Below are 23679 nucleotides of genomic sequence, written 5' to 3' on the forward strand. Positions count from 1 at the left end.
TCGATCAGTCTTCAATAAACATTCGTTTGAGATGGACCGTTTACGCAGAGCATTCAAGAAATTGAATATATCATCACCCATCATTGTGGACATTCAATGTTTCAAGGACAATCAAAATGAATATACACTGAAGGAAGTTTGCGTCTTGGAAGCCGACACCGGCGTACTACTTATGCATCATATTGCTAAACCACCTTACGATCGATCAGAGTTATCAGATGAAAAACTGAGGGAAAGCTACTGGCTCACAAAACACTGCCACGGACTACGATGGGAGTTCGGTGATATTGCGTACTACGAACTTTTTAACAAATTGACTGATTGTATATCAAAAAGACCGACGGTTTATGTCAAGGGATTGGAAAAGAAAGAATATTTAAAGCGTCATCATGTGATGGACTTTGTTACTACCAATGTAATCGATATCGGTGCAATTGGTTGCGAATCAATCACTTCAATCAATAATTTAATGTCAACAAACGTTTTACGATGTCGAAATCACAAGTCTACAAACAGTCGATGTGCGCTCACCAACTGTGTCGCAATACGTGGTTGGTTGCATTTGACAACAAATTTGGACGAATGTCTGGATACCAGCGGAGATGCGAGATCCTACTACTGTTCTTGTTTTAGCACCTCTACCAGTACAACAAAAACAGCATCTACTGCTACTATTGGTTATGATACTGTAGAATGAACACGCTACAGATTGAAAAATATCTAGCCACACTTCCTGTGCGCAATGTTGGAGTCTACGCTGCTGACAGAATCCCACGACGCATCTCACCACACACTGCAATAATTGTAAACACTGATCCACACAATGAAGGTGGGACTCACTGGGTGGCTTTCTATTTGAATCGAGAGGGGATGCTTGAATATTTTGATAGTTACGGCCAACCGCCATACTTACCACTATATCAAACATTCCTGCGACACAACGCTCATCATTACCTGTACAATCCATACCGACTTCAAGGTGATACGTCTTCAGTCTGCGCCCACTACTGTTTGGTTTTCCTGTATTGCAGCACACACTTCAGTATGAAGATGATGGATTTTGTTCAACTCTTTGATGAACACACTACTGATCGTAATGATAGAATCGTCAAAAGACTCTTTACTCAAATGCATCACAAGACAAACTAATCACTGTACTGTTGTAAATTATATATATTTTTAAATATATATATTTTTTATTACCAATAAACTTTTTCCTTTTGTCAAACAATATTTTCAGTTGTTATACTTTATTACCTGTGTTCATCATCATTATTATCATATTTTTAGTTTAAAGCGCATAGACTCTGATTATTTAAATGTGAAAACAAAATGATTTTTTCCCCTTTATTATTAAAATATTTCTGTTCAGAGTCTATGAATGCTGTTCAAAGTCTAATATTATACTATGAATGATAGGAAAATAATTACAATCAGAATTTGTGAAATAAATATATCTGTTTATTAACTAAAATACTATTTACAAATATATGCATACTTTTGAGGAGTCAGTGACTAGAAATATTTACACGTGACTTTGAAGTGGAAAAAATTAAAGAATTTATTTATCAAAACATCTTTGAATTGTATTCAAAATCTAATACTAATGAAGACTGTTCAATAAATAACTCTACCTAATATCACACTCATGCGGACCTTGGTCTACTAATCAATAATAATATATCAGTTATGATGGGGACAGAGGTTGTGGCGCAATTGGAGAGTATCGTATCCACTAAAGGGTCAGTGGCAGTAGTTAAGGTCCCTCAAGTATCTGTGGTACCCTTAATGGTGGTATTGCATAGTGTCCCCAAGGTAGCGTGTTGATACCATCTTCTGGCATTACGTATCGTTTGTCGTCAAACGGTGCCAGTGAGCGCTTCTTCACCACAACAGTGTATAAAATGTGGTGACGGCTTTGAAAACGTTGATTGTCTGTACTTTTAGTAGTTTTATTGTACAGACAATTCAAATAATCTTCTATGGTGAGATCACGCTTCACTACTGCTCTATTTACCCCTTTTGCTCTCTTCACAGGCGGCGGTATACAGTTGGCACCATCTCCGTTGTCTCCTTCAGGCGCACACGTTAAGATGCTATACGTGAAACAATACAGCTTCGACATCAGACCAATGAACATTTTAATGGCCACACCGGCAGCTTCGTCCTTAAACTTCCCCAGAACTCTAGCGTTTCCTCCGTCGTAACAAATGTGGTTCCGGGGATAGTTACTGGTGTCAAAGTCGTCCAAATGTTCTAACATGTCGCGGTATACGTTCTTAGTACGTATTGAATAATGGCAGCCATCGGTGTCCATGTAAATCATCGATATTCTATCGATTCCATACCTATCTACCATGTCATAATGGAAACCATACATCCACCTCTTACTGTGGTCCAGAATGCACATCCCTGCGTAGACGGGTTTGCTCAGTACTACCCGCACTTTTGACATATTCAGTATGGCAAGATTCTCATTTAACCAAATACGATCATTGAAATTAGCTTTTGCTACATACTTTGTATATGTTTTGCGGGATGATGCAATCTTTAAATCTTGATGTTTGCGCACATTCTGAAGACTCATACCGTAGACAGCGTTTACCATAAGTTTAAACATTTCTACCTCAAATTTATTTACAGCACGCTGTCTAAGTTCGGTATTCATAGTCACGTACGGTTTCAACCATGCCGACTGTTTAAAACGAATCACTCTGTGGATTCGAGTTACACGTAATCCATTCTCTATAGCTTGTTGTAGGTAGCGATAGTGAATTACATATTCCCTCTTATCCATCAGTGTGGCCATTAGTTTCTTCGATTTTCCTGCTCCACTATTGATAATTTCCTCCAACGAGTATGGGAGTTGGTTAATCGGCGCTTTGCATATCTCGGGACAGAATGGTAAATCCCTGTGTCGATCGTGCAGTGCTGGATCTCTGGGGTATTCTAGATCTACTTCCAGCACATATCCATATTCACCATCTGTTGGAATTCTTCCAATGTCCAAGTCGTCACATTCCTGACGTGATAACCACTCAAACTCGGAATGAGGGAGCAGTTCCGACATTGCCCACCCATAAAGGTTGTTTGCGTCATAATACATTATAAATGTATCGTCATCTCTTTCATCGCAATATTCACTTGATGCTGCTGCGTTCTGACCGTCTCGGTCATTGCCAATTGTTTCCATTCTGGTAAACTTATTGTTGGCAACAACGTGTCTAGTAACGCATTGGGTCAGTCCACCTCGAATACCCTTCTCAAAAAACAGATACATATCAATATCTTGTAGGGTATCAAGGATAACATCTGTCTTGAACATCATTACGTCCCAAGCATATGATGGTAGTGTCAAATAACGCGCTGGGTCCAATCCGTAATGTGTTAGACACATCTCTCGGAATCCCTCGAACACATCTGCTAATAGCAATACGTCAGTCGCCAAATAGATATCAGCATACTGTCCGAGGGTCGTACAGTCAAATTTCTCCCATACTCGCTGCGCATGCTCGTAATCCGCATCACTCACTCCTTCTCCAAATACACACTTTGGTGGAAGGACATCTTCTTCGAGCACCTCCATCGATGAAATGTACTCATACGGAAATACCCCTTTCCTCCTAAGCAGATCAAACTGTTCTTGATTGGGGTAGCGTGACTTTGTAATTTTTAATTTATCGGCCGGCAGGATTGATGCTAATGTCCCTAATGCTTTTGACATTAACCTATAGGAATCAACAAATTGTAGTTTGAGACCACCTTGCCGACCTGCTCCCGGATATTTAAATCGTTTGGAGAATGTGATATACTTTTCCTCCGTATTTGCGAGTACATTTATATTTCCTTTATCAACGGATAGCTCTCTGATGATAAAGTGAGCATCGTAATTGGATAAATTGTGGAGATAAATGTTGATAGTGTCCTGTTCCTTGTGGCGGATATTACAGGAACGGTGTGATGCTCCTCTGTAAGTATAGGGAGGAGAGTGTTCGTGATCTCTAACACGTGGGTCGAGTATTGTGAATTCTCGCTTGCATATGTAGCATACTGTTTGCTCGCGGAAAGAATCCTCTTCCACCTGTGTTAACCGTGGAGGGTCATTCGGCAGACGTTGCCCATACACTATATCACCAATCTTCTGTACGTCATCCCGTATCGATTTGATAAAGTGTTGGGCGGCATCTTCACCTCTGTACAAACGCAATTTGGAGAACGTCAAAGCTGTGTGATCATTGTCATCAGTATCACCATCACTTACATTTCTATTATCATCTCGAATGTAATAGGCGTATGCATATGGTACATGGACATTTCTGGCATTGTGCATTTCACCAGGTCGGTCTCGACGTGCTCCTCTTGCTAATGCGGGATCCCATACTGGCGGTGGAACAGTTGGCGGAGGATCGATTGTTTGTTCAGGCTCAAGAGGTACGAGTGCGCATTCAAAGTCAGCGTATATGGTGAATCGACTTCGTTGAGTGCGTTCGAAATTTTTAAAATGTATTGTTTTGTCTTCCGCAAGATCAGTTCTTAACGGAGCATTGTTAAAACAATATCGCTGATGCTCCAAAAGACGTTCCTCTCCTCTAAGACCTAACTTCGTTGGCCGATTATCGAAGTGTGCAAAACAGCGCTTACATATGTAAAGGCGATGTTCTCCTAGAGTCAGCTGGGATGAAACCAATCTCGTAAAGCTCTTGATCCAAACGTAGTGGGTAGTGACGTCGTTTGTTATAAGGAGTAGGTCAAAGTGATTGGCCAACTCACGATCTGCGACACGAAGAGGGTAGACAATGTGTTTGTCCGGGTCCATGAAATGATTCTTTTTCTTCTTATCCAGACCATACACATTAACACTAACACCTGGATTATTGCGCTCAAACGTGCGGATTTGGTTAAGACTTACAGGGAATATTAAGTCATTAAAGTTTAAATTTGCCCTTTCTCTAATTTCTGCTGTGAACATGTTAGGTGTTAGTTGACATTGACGATTATCAAAATATTTGGAAAGTATTGAATATTCAAAACAACGTTCATCCGCATCGTTTAGCACATTAACCGTTGCTTTTTTAATGGCGATATCATGCGGCAGTTGAATGAAAGAACTGCCTTTGAGCGGGCTATAGACATTTACACGGATTTGCATGTCCAAAACCCTTATAAAGCTCCAGCCAGATCCTTTCATTTCACATGTTTCCTTTTCTAATAATACATTTTGAATAAACTCTTGCACTAATTCGTCAATGTGAGACGATTGAAAAAAAGGCACATTTTTAGTTTTGAAAGATCGCCTGCATGTATCACCATGAACATTTACAAATTCACATTCTACAAATATATTACACTTAATAGCATGAGTGTGATTTAAAATAGTCCGCATGAGTGTGATTACCTTATCTCGAATGTCATTGAGGAACTCCAGCAGTGAGACGGTGTTTTCGGCAGGCTCGGATAAACAATAGGTTTTAAGTCGACCTTTGAACGCCGTCTCAATCTCCTCGAACCCTTGTGGAGCCAAATTGTCAGGAATTTCGTTCTGGTCATTAACATCATCCTCGTCACTAGTCGACTGAGGTGATGACAGACTGATGGATGGTGGGGCGGGTGAGGGCTCTACGATGTTGCTGGGCTCTGGCTGATTGATTAGTATCTCAAATCCGTTACCCCTGCAGCTGAAGCGAGTGTGTCTCCGTAATTTATCCTTCCTGGAGAATGTTCTCCCGCAACCGTCACATGTGTAGTCTGTATAAAAAGAAAATATATATATATTAATCCTAAAAATTCGGTGTGAGTAGTACTTAAACTTAAGCAAGATCCTTAAAGTTTATCTCAATTTATTAAATTACAGAGTTGTTGTTATTTCAGCGATTGAATTTTTATTGTTTTTAATAAAAATAAGATTCGTAAACTATAAAATAAGTTTCGTAAACTATAAAATATTTGTTTTGATATTGTTTTTACGTTTAAACCTAATTAACAACAACCGAGCATAGCCAGGGGTATAACCAACCCCACTGTACTTTCTAGTAAACAGAAAATAATAGTATACTAACACTTAATGAAAAAAATATTTTTACTTTAAACAAAAGAGTGTAATAATAAGGAATATACTATATACTATATTGTTTTGTTATTGTACAAGGAAAGTGACAAAAGATAAATATATTTTTCATATTTTGACTGTGAAATAGTAAAACGTATTGGTTTTGAAATAAAATGAAATATGATATATTGTTTTGTTATAGTACAAGGAAAGTGACAAAAAGATAAATATATATTTCATATTTTTACTGTGAAATAGTTGGTATTGAAATAAAATTAATGAATAAAGTATGTAATTACTACTAGTATTTTAACAATAGAGTTCAAAGATAATTCAATACTCTATTGCTATCATACTAAAGGTTATGTATCGAATTATATTGAATTAAAACGATTGTACAGTTTATTGGTGATTTTATTATTTAAAACGTACCTATAAGGTGTGGTACAGTGGGTTGGGTTATCATCGGACAGTCTGGGGCAGTCGATGGTCCTGGTCTTGGAATGTAGTCGGGGGCAGTCGATGGTCCTGGTCTTGGAATGTAGTCGGGGGCAGTCGATGGTCCTGGTCTTGGAATGTAGTCGGGGGCAGTCGATGGTCCTGGTCTTGGAATGTAGTCGGGGGCAGTCGATGGTCCTGGTCTTGGATTGAAGTCGGGGGCGCTGGATGGTACAAGCTGATTAGTTGTGACGGTAGTAGTAGTAACCATGTTCTGTCTAAACGCAGGATTCTCCGGTTGTGGTGGTTGTTGGCGATGTACGCTCAGCATATGACGTTTCAAATCGTCACTTCGTCCAAACGATGACCCGCAGACAGAACAGGCTACAGTTGTGCCGTGATGTACGACTCTAGTATGACGCATCAAATTGTCCTTCCGCGTAAATACCTTGTCGCAGAGTGCACAAGTGAGACTACGACGCACGGTGTTAATATTCATCATCATCTGAAACCCAAAACAAATAATTTTAAACTACATACTAAAAACCTTTGATGCAATATTTTAATGTTTTTTTTTTTTTCAAGCGAGAGAAATATTTTTAATATCATACACTTGAGGTAATGAATCTAATTAGTTTTTTTTTTATGTCAATCAATTCATATCAATTCACTACGATCAGAGCACTTCTGTTTAGTCAATTTCTTTTTGTAATATTGTTAATTTATTGGTTTTGAAATAAAATGAAATATGATATATTGTTTTGTTATAGTACAAGGAAAGTGACAAAAAGATAAATATATATTTCATATTTTTACTGTGAAATAGTTGGTATTGAAATAAAATTAATGAATAAAGTATGTAATTACTACTAGTATTTTAACAATAGAGTTCAAAGATAATTCAATACTCTATTGCTATCATACTAAAGGATAAATATATTGAAAGATAAAAATAAGTTTCGTAAACTATAAAATATTTGTTGTATTATGTACAACTATTAAAATTAATAAAATCTAAACTTTTTAATCCAAGTGCGATATTAAGTTATATATTTATCTCTTCTTCTTCCTAGTAAATTTAATTACCTGGAGTAATTCTAGTCACTTCTTTTTTACATTTGTTTAAATATGAAATACATAACAATAAATATAGATATAGTATACATAATGATATGTACTTACATTTTATGATTGAGAGTTTAAACCAAAATCTCGATACTGCTATGCACCTATCGACTGTAGAAGTGGGTTGGTGATTAGTCCGTCCGCACTACACGACTAATGGAAGCAGAATGATGTTTTAATGTAGGGCTGGGATTTGTTATTTGGAAGGAAGGGGATGAGAGGGGGATGATGGGGATGAGGGGGAGGGGATGAGAGCGGAGATCTCTCATCTTGGCGTCATTTCTCGTCCTACACTCCAGCAAACATCACGATGTCCTTTGGAAGTGATATTAATGACGAGCAGTTAATCGAGGCTTCTATCTCGGCGGAGGCTGAAGACAATGTCATCAAAGATATTGGTGAGATGACTCTAATCGAAGCCTGCATCGAGATTGAAGTACGATGGGAACAGTCGCTAATGAAGACAATGAGTATGTCGCAGTTGATGTCTGCAATGACTGATGTGGCCTTTGAATGGGAATTACGGACATATTGCGACACTCACACACAGGACACAGTACGGATGGCGTTGCAGCGATATGTAAACCTGGACGCAGAAATAAGAAGCCGAGGACTCCAATAGATTTAGTATTAGTAGAATTAAGTTAAATATAATATATTAAATGCTTGACTTCCTGGTTCCTCAATAATGTAAATTAATAAAAAAAAAAGAAAAAAAAACAAAAAAAAAAAAACAAACAAACAAACTAATAATTAGAACTATTCCATACTGTCTCAGCTTAGCTAAGACAGTGATGTAATAGTGTCTGCGATGAACCCTCTCTGTTGAGTCCAACGCACCCGCGTGTCTAGACGTCATAAATTATGTTGAAACATGTGGTGAGGGTGACGAAGGGAGAGCTTGTGGAGGTTCCCTTTCAATCTTTGTGAGAAGATCACAACGCTGGAGGGGAGGAGTATCCCCCGCCTGGGATTAGTGTGTGGGAAGCAACATCACGATGATTTCTCAAGATGTAAAGAATAATTACACTTAAAAAATTAAGGAAGGGGAGGAGTACCCTCTGCCACCTACAACATGTGTATTAATTGGTAATTACACATTGTCGAATAAAAAAAAAAACTAATTGCAATTATTTATAAAAAATTGTAATAACTCATTACAAAAAAAAAAACTAAATGAAATTACTCATTACAAAAAAAAAAAGAAAGAAAAAACTAATTGTAAATACTTAAAAAAAAAACTAATTGTAAATACTCATTAAAAAAAAACTAATTGTAAATACTCATTAAAAAAAACGGAAAAAAACTCATTACACAAAAAAAAAACTCATTACACAAAAAAAACTCATTACACACAAAAAAAAACTCATTACACAAAAAAAAAAACTAATTGTAATTACTCATTGTAATTACTAATTACCTCCGGTCCCACTCCGCCCTATATGGTACCGGGCAATTAGACCTACTTACATCGAAGTAACCCCTCTGAAAGTCTGCAGTATATTGCAGTTTTCCAGCTTAAATGACTTTCTAAATCATGCACATATTTCTAAACAAATATTGTAAAATGTTTTATCCAGTTGCTGTAAACCACTATTAATTTAACAAAATATGGACACGGCTCAAAAGGGCACCGCACCCTTCTGCACTTGTATTATTTTGTATTGTTTTACACAATCGAAGATTTTTCCAATAATTAAAAGCATGAAAATAATCTCATGAACCTATGATGACCTGTCTAGAATAATATGATAAAATATAGGGAATAGGTGTGAAAAAAGCAGACACCGACCCGTAAAATAGATATAAGATATTTCAATAAAAAATAATTATAAAAGTTATTGTGATAAAAGGGTTTTCCACTGATTCATAATGGAACTTCATATTGCAACACATGACATGATACAGAAGAAAATCAATAAATTTTAAAATCAGAAAATATCATTGCAAATACTTCTTTTGGACAATTCAATAACTCACAATAAGTGTGTGTTGTTTAAAATACAATTTTAAAATAAACAGCTGTTTTATTAAAAAATACTATCCACATGACCAAAATGTAAACAAATCTGTGGAGGGATCTTTAAAGGCTTCTGGGGCAGAGCCCTAAGGGATTTTGCTTAGTTTTTCTTTTGATAACTCATCTACAGACCAAGACCTTTCTTTGGACACCTCTACCAAGTTTCTATGCTCAGCCTTTCTCTCAAATTAGTGGAGACAAAGTTTCCAATTAAATATTAAGATTCCCCCATGTTAATCTTATGGGAGAAAACCCAACTTTGATGGAAGATCCTGCCCAAACTAATAAAGATATCAAAAACCTGAAGACACTTTGCAAAACAATAGATCAGGGAAATTTTTTTAACACTTTAATCATCAAAATCGGTCCAAAAATGAGGGAGGAGTTCTGTTTACAAAAATCGGCTTAGCGTATTATATATATAGATGATGATGATGATGTTTTGTTCTGCATCATCTGATGTTTTGCAATATAACGATCAATTACGAAATCTTTGGAAAATCTGAATACTACAATAACTCTTAAAATGATTTCTTATCGAATTATCTTATATCTATTGTACGTGTTGGTACAATAGATATAATTGTACTGAGATATAATTACCAGGATTACTATATATTTAGCTAAGTAAATTCCCTCACCTCATCACATCAGTAAGCCTCTCTATGAGTGATTTTGATCTTTTTAAACCATGGATCTTTCATATAACGTAACACACTAAAGAAATTTACACAGTTAGTTCTTGAGGGTGTAAAACTCTCTAGCCTCTACTCCTCTGTAGAGGTAAAAGAAACTTACGAAAACCTTGACCAAACAAAATTTACTTCAAAGGGGGGGAATGTAACTAGGGTAGAGTACTCACTAGGTGGAGGACCTCTAGGATCATAGAATAAGTGAACACCAGTTCCAGTATAATAATTATGATTTAATAAAAATAACTAAATGTGCACACATAAAATAAGTACATAAAATGAAGATAATTGTTATACAGTGATATTATAATAATTCAGAATAGAAAAATTATAAATAAAATTGAAATAATATAAACGAGGTGTTAGCCCGTCCTACGTACGGGAATTCAGTAGTCAGTTAAGTAAAACCGTGTACAATTCAGATCAGCTAGTTTACACAAAGACAAAGTTTCTTGCAGTTTTAATGAGAAAAATCATCTTGTAAACAAAATGTTGTGTGACCAAATATGTGTTTATTCCATCATAGGCCTATTTAAATCGGATAATTTTACAATAAAACAGCAATTCTGCAATTTTTACGATGTTAAAACCGTTGAAGTGAGATTTGCAGCCGTTTCGCACAGACGCACACTGATTATAAGTAGCCTACAGTAGAGAGAGTAATAGTCAAATGAGAAGTGTATAGACCTAGTCAACGATACCACCTTCCATAGCATACCTGCCTCTTCCGTAATTATTATCACCACAATACAACTACTATACACAATTTCCAGTACGTCTGAATAGAAACTACCTAAAATAAAACGATAATATCCAATAAAATTCACAGTACACATAATTTAACTTTGGTGTCCTAACATCAAAACTAATCGTCACACCTATCACTGCATTAATTGCTAAATAAATAAGCGTAAACAAAGAAAAGTAAAAACAATAACAGTTTGTTTTGAAACAGCTGTTTGGTTCAAATAACATCAATTGAAAAAAGAACTGGTCACATGTAGCAGGAATATAAAAAGTAAACACGCTAGTAAAGCTAATGACGAAATTGTCAATGATTACTATCCATACCGTTATCAGTTCTATCCTTGATAGTTACCCACCCTCATTGAATAAATGTACATCGTAATTAATTAATTTAAACTACAATATATTCATCGTTGAAATAAAAGTGATATTTTCACGTTTGGGGGCGCTGATATAGGCGCCCCAAACGTAACCACAACTGAACACGATTTCATAAAAGGATGGTTTGTCTAATTGCAGTATCCTAGGTCAATGTTGACGTTGTGTTCAATCTATGTCATCCATCTATTTATCTTTGTATAAAACCCGGCTGAGGTTGTGGTGGTAATTTAAAATCGTGATTCCTGATTATTCTTGATCTTCTTTTTATGACATCAATATTTCCGCGCCTAATCCAAACAAAGTTAAACCAGACAAACATTAATTGTAAACAAAAAGCGTAGCAAAAGTGCTTGAAAAGTGTAGCAGTAAAATAATTTGCATTTATCCTTTTTTATTAAGACTCGTGTACAGAGCCTCGATTTGTACGGTGGTTTAATTAATTTTTTTTTTAAACTGTGGTCTAATTATCTCTACTAATCTTACTTATTTACTATAATCAATGACAAAATAAGAGTAAATAAAATAACCTCATAATTCCATAGTTGATATTTAACCAGCTGTTAGTGAAAACAAATTATATTGCTCTTAAACAAATCGAAGATTACAAAGATTGCTTTTAAATATATTTTGAACATCCTAGTATCTTACTATGTATATTTAATTAATCTGTCATCCTCTTACAGAAGAATTGAACGTATCAATGATTAGCATTACACATAGTATAAATAAGTCAACCCTAAGTATGTCTTTACATTTTTATCCAAATGCTGAATTTGTGACACAAAAGCTGAATGTTTACAGCTGTTATGTTAAGCAAATTATTTTATGCCAAAAGCTAGTTTAGAATCTTAGCGTCGGCTGCTAGACTTTAAAAAAATTAAAACTTAATTTCTAAAAATCTGGGGCCCTAAACTAAAATTATAGCTTCGACATTCCCTAGTTCTCAAAATTATCTTACTTTCAACACAAAAATCATGAAAATCCGTCGAGTGGTTGATTCAGAATCGTGAAATAAAAAAAACACTGTTTCGTTTTAATATTATAGATTACTATTTACACCCTATTTTGTTTTTATACTCTGTTTCTTATATAAGGATATTTAAAGAAAATTTCCCTTAACACTGAAATTGTATTTAAAATTTCTTTATACAAATGATAAGAAATAACATATTTCCCTTGACACTTAAATGTTATTAGTTATATGAATCGTAAACACTTAAAACATTCTAAGCTAAATTAAACCCAATATTTACATACAAGTTAGTTCATCCCTCTGATAATATATATTAACTAAACATACATTTAAAATACGTGCTTACGTGGTTAACACCCTAATTTTCAATTATTTACTCATATTTGAAATTGTCTCTATTATTATATACACGTCTATATTAATAGTCTAACTAACAGGTTTATTTATTTGGATTCGTTTTGAATCCTGTTTTATTCAAACTTCAAAATTGCTCTTGTTTAGGTTGACCCCTTTTAGTTTAATTGAGGGTTGATGTTTATATGAATTTTAAAGTAACTCTACTTCTTCTGCCCTATTTTTATATATTTACTTTATCTTTCTTATAGTTGATTTATTTCATCCTACTAATCTATATATTAATTTGAAACTGTTTTTCTTTGTGACAGCTATTTTGAGAGAACGGCTGGGCATAGAAACTCGGTAGAGGTGTCTAAAGAAAGGTCTTGGTCTGTGTAGATGAGCCATCAAAAGAGAAACATGGTGAATTCCCTTGGGGCTCTGCCCCCATGGCCTTTAAATTCCCATCCCATGTTATTCTTATGGAGGAAAACGGGGTTTTTGTCAAAGCTAATTTGAGAGAACGGCTGGGCGTAGAAACTTGGTAACTTTGGTCTCTAAAGAAAGGTCTTGGTCTGTAGATGAGCCATCAAAAAAGGAAAGGGGTAAATTCCCTTGGGGCTCTGCCCCAGAAGCCTTTAAAGTTGCCTCTTCAGATTTGTTTACATTACGACCATATGCATAATTTTACACTACTTTTTAATGCAACAGCTGTTAATATTTAAATTCAGATTTTATGGAATTTGTCAAAATAAAGTACAGTATTTGCAATGGATTTTTCTGATTTTAAAATTGATTTTCTTCTGCATCGTTTCATGTTTTGCAATATAATGTTCTCTATTACCAAATCAGTGGAAAATCCTGATATCACAGTAACTTTAAAAATGATTTCTTATGGAGTTAACTTATATCTATTGTATGGGTTGGTTTCTGCCTTTTTTACCACTTCTTGGAGATTGTACGTAGGTGATATTCTTTGGCATATTGCATCTGTAGACGAAACTTGGGTTGGGGTAATTATTACAATGGAAAAGAGCGAGAAATCTTGGACAATTTGATATAGGCTAAAAATAAAACTGAATTAACACTGTGGCTACATTTCTTGAGCAATCATTTAAATAACCGATTTGCAAACAATGGAAACATAGAAAAAGTCATAGAACACAGCCAAGTAAAAGAAATAGAAATAATGTTTTATTTTACACTTAAACACTAAAAAAACAAGATCAACTTTTTGAAAAAAGATAAGATATTTACAAAAGATTTTGATTATATCTAACTGTTGTGTAGATCGTGAGTATTTCCATAATCTTTGAGTCGCCTGTAATGCTTCGCAATTGCTCGAATTCGAGCAACAGGTACACTAGTCATTATTAACTTTCATCCTCAGTAAATCATAATTGTTAGCACTGCATACTAAAGATGTATCATCAGCAAAAGCATATATCTTCGATTTTAAATCCATTGATAACATGTCATTAATATAAATTGTGAATAAAATTGTGCCAAGCACTCCCCCTTGAGGGACGCCAAGCCTTTGAGAACATACATCTGAGTAAACGTTTTTTATTTTAACCATCTGTTTTCTTTCATTAAAAAAAGTCTCAAACCACTTAAAACTATTGCCCTGAATTCCATATAACTTTAGTTTATGTAATAATATGTCTTGATTAACTAAGTCAAATGCCTTAGTAAAGTCAAGATAAACTCCTATTGTTGGTTTACGCTCATCAACATGATTAACTATCTCGCTTATATGTATTTCAACTGCTAGGTCAGTATTTTTACCTTTCATGAACCCAAATTGATTATTTGAAAATAAATTGTTATCTGAAAAATATTTAACTAATTGGCTTTTCACACAAGTTTCTGACAGCTTAGCAAAGGTATTTAAAAGTGAAATAGGTCGGTAATTATTAATTTGCAATGGATCAGCTGCCTTATATACTGGAACAATGAGTGCTGTTTTTAGACTAGAAGGAAAGTAACCCAGCTTTATAGATAAATTAAAAATGTGACGTAATATTGGGACAAAAATCTTAACATTTTCTTTTATAGTATTTATGGAAATACCATCAAAGCCAACAGACTGTTTATTTGGTTTGCTTAAGATTAAACTTTCTAATTCTACCTCAGTAATTTCAGATAAACGTAACCTTGAGCTGCACGCTAGACCGATATCCGGCATGGCGGGGAATCCCGGCCCATACAATTCTCTAATCAGCTTATCCGGCATACCAGTAAAATAGTTATTAAATGAGTCAGCAACAATTTTTTCTTTACCCTCAACCTGTACAATTTTATCATCTATATTAATCGATGTTAGTTCATTTTTTTACTTTCTCATAATCGATTTGCATATATTCCAATAAGACTTTGAGTCACCCTTTACTGCTTCAATTTTAGATGAGTAATAATTAATTTTTTCCCGTCTTTTCAAATTAGAACATTCTCTAGAGAGTTCTTTATATCTATTAAACAAATGTATGTCATAGTGCTTTTTCAATCGAGAGTGAAGTCTGTTTTTTTCATTTATCTTTTTAATTAGTGTGTCCGATATCCATGGAGTTCGATGCCTATTTTTACTGTTAATAGGCCTTAAAAAACTTGATTGCTCAATACATTTATTATAAATATCGTAAAAAACTGTTGGAGATTTATCAACATCCTCACAATCAAACACTGGCATCCAGCTCACTTCAGCCAACCTTCTTTTTAAAATTGAATGATCTACAGCCTTGACAAACTCCTCTTTCAAAGCACTATCACAACTTGTTACGCAATTTACATTAGCTCCAGCATGATCAGTAAAGTCATAGTTTTCTAAATTACTATGAAAAATTAAATTAGTCTTACTTCTGATGAATACATGGTCTAAACACTTTACCCAATTTTCTCTCCCCCAAGTTGGCTCATTTATAAACGACTCAAAACCAAATGAGTTCATTATACTTAAATAATCAGTTACACGTTATTTTGTTCTAAAATGCATAAATTTATATCTCCTAACATAATAGCTGTGTTTTTACAATTACTCAAAATACGTTGCAAATCATTGCGGAATAAAATAAAAATCATATTTATAGTTTCTATACAAAGCTATTAAGTCAATTTCAAAAGGTTTATCATTTATGGTAAAAACTAATGTCAGTTTAATTCATTCAACTTCACGTGACTGAAAGCGTTCACAATTTTCTTAAAAGTTAAATGATTAGAAATATAAATTACCACTCCACCATATGTATATAAGTCCACTATGTGTATAAGTTGAGACACGTTTGTAGAAAACACTAAAAAGGCAATCTTCTAAACAATTTTAAAATATTTACAGCTTTAATTATATACAAATGTTCATAACACAGTAAGTAATTACATTAGTTGCATAAGCTTTTACGTGAGTCTTTTTAATTTATTGAAAATTAAGTCTGTAATAACTCTTAAAATAGCTCCCGTAATACCGGTACTTGATAATTGCTTGATTTCTAGCAACGAGTACACAAGTTAAAAATTCAACAATGCATTAACATAACAAGCTCCCTTTCACGCTGCAAGACTAGTAAACGGCAGAAGTAAGGCAGAACGGCAGAACTGCGGTATTGGTTTACCATACACGCCTGCAACGATGCGCTGCAAACCGCGCGACGAGTAGCTAAATGAACCGTAGAGTAAGTGAGCCTTCTAATATTTGTAGAGGGTTCACTTACTCTACAGATCATTGTGCCAATGAACTGTAGAGTAAGTGAGCCGTCTTCTATTTGTGTAATAGTTATCATGAAATAGGCTCGTATAGTATACGAGCCTACTCCTGAAATTTATTTAAATTCAGTATTTTGGCTCGTATACTATACGAGCTTATTCCTGAATTATTCAAGAATTCATACGCTTGGCTCATAGGCACTATGATCTGTAGAGTAAGTGAACCCTCTTCATTTATTTGATATTTTTGATTGGCTCGTATAGTATACGAGCCTGTAGTGCAAGTGAACCTTCAATATTATTTACGAAGCTCGTATAGACTATGATTTGTAGAGTAAGTGAGCCATGTGTTTTAAGAATTACATATTTGGAGGCTCATTGTGTCAATGATTCGTAGAGTAAGTGAACCCTAACCCTCTGTTACTAGATCGATTGATAATGATAATAATAATAAAAAGACTTGAGGACTTACAAACTGAAAGGACTGGACTGACTGAACTGAAAGGTACCAATTAACCCAAAAATCATAATGTCAGTGTGGGAACTGGGGAGAAACAGACTGCCTAAACATAACCTCTAATACTATTTTTATTTTTAATGATGGTGATAAATACATTAATTATTCAAGTTAAATTGAACGAGAGAGTGATTTTTTCAGTTGATTGTCACCTAGTACCATGAACATTCTACCGAAGAAAAGGTAAAATATATATTAAACATTGTAGAGTAAAAGCTGACTGTAAATCCTTAAGATGTAAGTCCTTAAGGATTTACAGTCAACGGTATAAGTATACTATATATCCTAGGTACATATTATAAAGTCCAGTTAAAGAATACTGTGATAACAAGATAAGAATACTCTCTTATATTTAAAGAGTGTTACACTTCCATATCAGTTGGAACAAACAACGGAATGAAAATATCGATTGATATGTCGATTATTTGATATATCGTTTGGTTAGTTAGGTAAGGTTAACCTAAGCTAACTAACCAAACGATATATCGAAGTAAACAATCGAATGAAGCTCAGAATTGTTGACTAAGGTAACCTAATCCTCGGATCAGCTAATTATTTTCCTGCCTTTGCATTTATAACTGAATTGCCGTACAACAAGCTGCAACGCTAAACAAACCTTGGCATATTTTAGATAGTCTATTTAAATAAACAAACTTAATTGGTTGAATCGATTGTTACAATTGATACTCGTATAAGTCAATTTTGTAGGGAAATCGACAAGATATTAATTTGACAGATAAGTTAACTTACCTTACAAAAATATCCACACAACAAGATAAATAATTGGTACAACTCAGATAAATATTAAGTAGGATGTTGGGTAATCCAAACAAAACCTTTTATAAAAGAAAACATGAGTGTCAGTTTTGTAATTTTAAAATGCCAAAAATAACTAGGTGTACAATGCAGTTGTCTGCTTGCAATATTGAGCGGAGCCAGCATATTAATTCAATGTCAATGATATATTTGGTTCGCATAAATGTAATGCCTATTTACAGATTCTAAAGTCAATGGTACGTCCGGTTCACGTAGACGGATTGTTTACTTGTAGTATCCAAACTCAATGGTGCATGTAAATGAATAATCTACTTGCAGTATCCTAAATCAATTGTCCATTTATTTCGTTCATTTAGATAAAATGCCGAATTGCAGTATCCGAAGTCAATGGTTGGCTTAGGCCTACTTCTGCTTTACTTATATGGGATGTCTATGTGCAGTATTCAAAGTCAAATGATACGTCGGGTTCATGTCAAAGAATTGTCTAATTGCAGTATCGAAACTATGAGCAAAGATTACATATGCATGAGTGTTATATTTGGTTCACCTTAATGGAATTCCTATTTGTAGACTGCAAATAGGAATTGCAGTGCATATTCAAAGTCTACATTAATGGCACGTCTTGCTCACATAAAATACTGAAAAAGTTATTTACAGAATCCAAACGCAATATGGTGCATTCGCCTAATTCTGGCAAACCTTATGGTTATTCATTTTGTAGTAAATTATGCTCAATGCTATTAATCAAAAGCAGGAGTGTATGATAAGAGAAGTTAAAGTCAATGATATAAGAGCTTTGCTACGCTCTGCTCAATAATTTCTATATCCTGCAAATGAATCATGGTAAACCTATGCGATACCTGCATTATTAAAAGGCAATAACGATTATTATTTGAGATCGCAAGTTCGAATCTCCTCGGCGGCCTTAAAATTTTGCTTCTGATTTTGTTATAATATGATTTTCTCTTAACTTCACTGATCAGTTTTTTTTAGACATTTATAACTTAATTTTGTGATAAGAATGCATTTTTTATAAATACATTAACTTTTTGTGGTAATCATTTCCTAACAGCAAATAATTGAGATAGGCTAATCGATTTTTAAAATTATCAATTCGTTTTTAAGTATAGACATATAACTTAGGTCTAGTTTTATTTTAGCAGTTACAAGTAAGAAATATACCGTATTGTAACCACTTTCAAATTTTCCCTTTGGTGCAGTAAAATTTATCAATACGACTATAATGTAGACTAAAAAGAATAAGTGAAAACTTTAGGAATTGGTTTACTGGTACGTTTCATTACTTTTATAATAACATCAAAATAAGCAGTTTGCTTAACTTGAAACCTTATTTTTTCTAGTAGCTGAAACCTATATATTTTTCCAACTTAACTTGTTAAAAAGAACATAACGATTATACAATTAAATATAAACGTCATGATTTTAATCACTCAATATAGAACTGATTGTTAATCAATTCGTATTACATGCAATTAACTAATATACTCTTTAGTATTCATCACATATTTTTCTTTTGTACTGTATTTATAATGTGGTAGATTTGTTGACTAACATATGTCGAGGCTCTTGTTTACTTTTTAGTGTTGACTCGCAAATAATGTCATGGCAACCAATTAACCCATAAGGCCCATGTTAAATTTCTAAAAGTTTGCATTCATGTAGGGAAAATTCCTATGGTCCGATTTGTACCATTTCAGATTTATACCTTCCCATGGTTGGGTACTATGACTGTGTTAAATTTCGTGAAGATCGCTTCAGCCGTTCAGGAGGAGTATTTGTAAAACAAAAGCAGGAGTGTAGTATAAGAGCTTCGCTCGCTCCGCTCAAAAAATAAAATATTCTCTGTATTGGACCAGCAGCATTTTTACCATCAGTGGAGCATTATGAATAACTCAACACTCAATTCTTCTAATAAGAGACTAGTGTAGACAAAAGCTCATGTGGGGCTCTCAGCTTCCAGTCACCTAATCCATATAACTTACTTATATGTAGGCTTTTTATTTATTTAACTTATTAATTACACGGCAATGTCATTAAAAATATGACATAAAGTTATTTATAGAATGTCCTAATATCTTTAAAGTAACTCCCTGTTATCTTAACTCCTCAGAACCGAGACCTGTCTGAATTATGTTTTTTTTTTCTTTTAAACCGACGTCCCCAAAATTATATTACAAATTTTTCTTGCCTTTTATATAAGTTAAGCCAAAAATAATGATTTGGTAATTCATTATGAATGTGGTGGGAAACTAAATACACCCTATGGAGAATCACAACTACAGAAAAGTAAATGCATACAGCAGTGGCCCATACACAGTATTATACTGTACTTAAATGTTAAGAACAAACGTTCACAACAACTGCATAGAGTATGCACTGTGTGAACGTTACTAACGATACTTGTGCTCGCCACGAGAATCACTTGAAAAGTAACCGAAATTTTCTAGCTTACCTAAATTTGGGAGAGCATTGTGTTTAGACATATGATCACTGGTCTTAAACCATTCCTGCAAGAAAAGTTGTTTCAGTACCGTCCACTTCCTGCCGATCCAGTCGGTTAAACTGGTGTTCTGATAACAATTGCCAGGTTAAAGAAATGTCACTTCTGCCAAATGTAGTCCAGTTAAAAGGTGTCTGGATAAGAGGAAGTAAACTGCATAGCACAACATCTAATCAGACTTGTACTTAACAACGATTAATTTATGTGGCTTGCAGTTAAACTATAAGTCACAATGTTATTGGATTTTTCTTCTTTAGATGGCACGTCAGAACCAAAGAGAACATAGCAAGAGTTCGCAGGGACGAGGCAAAGGCTGCTGAGGAAGAAAAGGCTCGTGAGCAACGAGCTAAGCTTGCAGTAAGTCTTTTCATAGCCTTAAATATTGTACTTAAATTAGATAGGCTACTGTATTATAAATATAGATGAATTATACCAGTTCCCAGTAGATTTATAGTATATTCACTTATACCAACCTCACTCTTACATCATAATTTGAGAATTTTACTTATTTTTTTTATCTTGTAATTTTTTCCACGTTGTGTTCGGAAGAGCTGAAGGTGTTTATTATTTTCTTTGCTTTGAGTGAAAGTTAGATTATACATTTAGATTTTGGATTCTCCAGCTTAGAAAAGAAGTGTCTGTTAAATTTCGGTAAAGAATTTAGGCTATTTCTTACATTTTTGGTTGGCTTCTGAGAAATCCAAAATTTTCTTGATCAGATTAGAGTAGATTATAGCATACAACCAAAACACGCCAAGTTGAATACTTTAAGAGAAGGATAAACAGTTGAATGAATGAAATGATGTTACTGACTAAAATATGCTGGTTCTTTAGCCAGAAGCCCCATTAAAATCCCAATGATCAAGGACAGCTGGGTCAAGTAGTTTTGAACCATCAAAAAGATTATGACTTCTCAGGATCGAACTGGCAATTCTCTGATCACTAGACAAGCGTTGAGCTTTTAAAGAATTAATCTTAACTATTTAATTTTTGATTCTCCCTCCAGGTCCAAAATTGCAACTTAGTATTAAAATAATTACGGGTAATGATTTTCTTTAGTTTGTTTTAGATCATTTTTTTTTATTTAGGTAAACTCCCACCACCTACTTTTAATACTTTACTTTACTTTTCAATGAAATTTCGACCATACAAAGTACCGTAGGTATTTTAAACCAAGTATGAATCGAGATGAGTCTAGGATGAGTGGCGCGATCTTGTAGTCTTGTTAGTGACTAAGGCTGACATATTCCTACCCTGATAAAGGTTGTTGACAAGCTAATGGGAGTAAGTATGTGTCAGATTGCTGATACCGTTTATTTAAACTTAATATGATAAGAAAACATTCATAAAATATAACTTTGCTAGTTTTCTTATTTTTCTAGGTATGTTGCATAATTTAATCATAGCAATACAATAGGTAGTGTCAACATGTAAAACACTTATCAAAGAGTTATTCAATTTTAAATAGGTAAAAACGATATAAAAAAGTACCTTGAAAATTTTTGTATGTAATTTTCATTGTAGGAGCAAGAGGCACGAACTAATTTATTGAGAGCAAAGGCTCGTGCAGTTTACGATGGCCGAGACACTAAACCTGAAACCAGTCAGTCAAGTGAAACAAGCAGCAAAGGCGGACATATAAACTTCTTCCAAGAAATTGAAGACGGCCTTATAGCTTTCACTGGAACAAATAAAGAATATGAAAATGAGAAAAAAGAAGAGAAGGAAAAGTATGAAAAACAGATAGGTTACTTGACATATTTAGGCCAAGATACAGTAGAAGCTACAGGAAATATTTCATGGTGGAACAAAACCCCTGACAGACTTTTACCAGAAGCAGAGAAGAAGAAACTGGTAGATAAAGAAATGCATGTAAAATCCAAACAACTCATCGATCCTTTGAATAGTTTCAGAAGGTATCTTGGGATGTCTTCAGGACCAAAAAAAGAAATAGCACAAAAAGAAGTTACCCTAAAAAATAAATACACCTCACCGCTTAAAACTGAAATACAATCATCTAATAAGTTGAAAAGAAAAAGGGAAGATGAGGACAGTGAAAGTAAAAGGAATAAACACAAAAGAAAAAAATCTAAAAAGCATAAACGTTCCAAATCAAAAGAGAAAGCACACCGTAAGAAAAAACATAACAAACATTCATCCGACCATGAAAGTGACAGTAGTAACAATGAAGAATTGCCACAACAACCAAAATCTAACTTGGAAGAGCTAAGAGCTAAACGAATTCAGAGAGAGCAACAAGAAAAACTTAGAGCTGAAAGGGTTTTGGCAAAGTTGAGAGGCGAATCTCTACCTGAAGATAAACCACCTGAACCTGTTATACAACAGAAATACAGTTCTCAGTTCAATCCACATTTGGCTAAACAAAATTTTGAGCAAGAAAGAACTTATAGGAGGTAACAATGATTGTTTGGTTTTGATGTAAAAAAAGTGTATATTCTGTAAATACAATTAAATTAATTTAAAACGTCATGTAGTGTTTTTCTCTTAATTGTTGACTTACATCAAAGGTTTTATAAGGGTTATTCTTAGTTTTATTTTAATTTATTCTAACAACATTAATAGAACAAGGATCCAAATTAAACTCATTGATGGTAATAAAACAGGTTTATTATTATTTTGTAATATCACATTAAAACATTTTGGTCTCTTAGAAGTAAAGGTAAAACACTGCATTAACATAATTAAAGCTGTCACAACAAGCATTTGCTATAAATAAATGCATCCTTAAAGCTACATGGAGTATTTGATACAACCAAAGTTAAGGAACATATATCTAAAGTTATAACACTTTACAAACTATTTCCCTTGTGCATCTAAAAAGCACTCTTTTAACTTGCATTGTTAAAACAATAAAATTATGATAATTTATTGACTTTGGACTCTGTGAATGTTCCTTTGGTTTAGTTGAGGAAGCCGAAATCACACTTAACAGGGAGGCCTTAACTGGAAATAATAATAGCAAGAACATTACAGCTCTTAGGAAGAAAATCTATGATCTTAAACTTAAAGATCTGAAAATAAAATCATAAGGCTTGTCACACACTGCCTCCGGTCTGGTTTATTCTGATCCCGTGTTTTTTGCCGGATCCGGCAAATTTCCACACACTGCATCAGACGTTCCAGTCTAGGCTAGCAGTCCAGGCGAGGACAGCGGATACACTGTCAGTTGAAGAAGTGTTTAATCAAGAACTAGTTAGTTTTAACAAAATTTATTTCTGGCATGCCTGATCCGATTTCACCGGACCGTACACAGTGTGTGACGAGCGTAATGCAGAAATTCATAGAGCAAGCTATGTATCTTGCCTGGCTTCTTCAGCTCGTCCTTAAAGTTAGTTTGAGTTCTTAAATAACCTTTAGTACAATATCACCTAGTCCTAGTACCAAGCCCG

The 23679-nt window shown here is 34.3% G+C and overlaps 2 protein-coding genes across 2 annotated transcripts; one reads left to right on the forward strand and one right to left on the reverse strand.

Moving 5' to 3' along the window:
• Window positions 1–1756: 1756 nt before the first annotated feature.
• Window positions 1757–4969, reverse strand: LOC129003407 (uncharacterized). The gene has a single exon (XM_054431699.1). It carries the CDS (start codon window positions 4967–4969, stop codon window positions 1757–1759), a length of 3213 nt encoding a protein of 1070 aa, XP_054287674.1.
• A 12046-nt stretch (window positions 4970–17015) lies between these two features.
• LOC129003026 (leukocyte receptor cluster member 1) lies at window positions 17016–22753 on the forward strand. The gene is made up of 3 exons (XM_054431225.1): window positions 17016–17154; window positions 20527–20626; window positions 21794–22753. Exons 1-3 carry the CDS (start codon window positions 17132–17134, stop codon window positions 22685–22687), a joined length of 1017 nt encoding a protein of 338 aa, XP_054287200.1. The 5' UTR covers window positions 17016–17131; the 3' UTR covers window positions 22688–22753.
• Window positions 22754–23679: the final 926 nt, after the last annotated feature.

Source organism: Macrosteles quadrilineatus, unplaced genomic scaffold (assembly GCF_028750875.1).
Source record: "Macrosteles quadrilineatus isolate MER2022 unplaced genomic scaffold, UCM_ALF_1.0 Scaffold_9__3_contigs__length_116548681, whole genome shotgun sequence".
NCBI classification, from domain to species: domain Eukaryota; kingdom Metazoa; phylum Arthropoda; class Insecta; order Hemiptera; family Cicadellidae; genus Macrosteles; species Macrosteles quadrilineatus.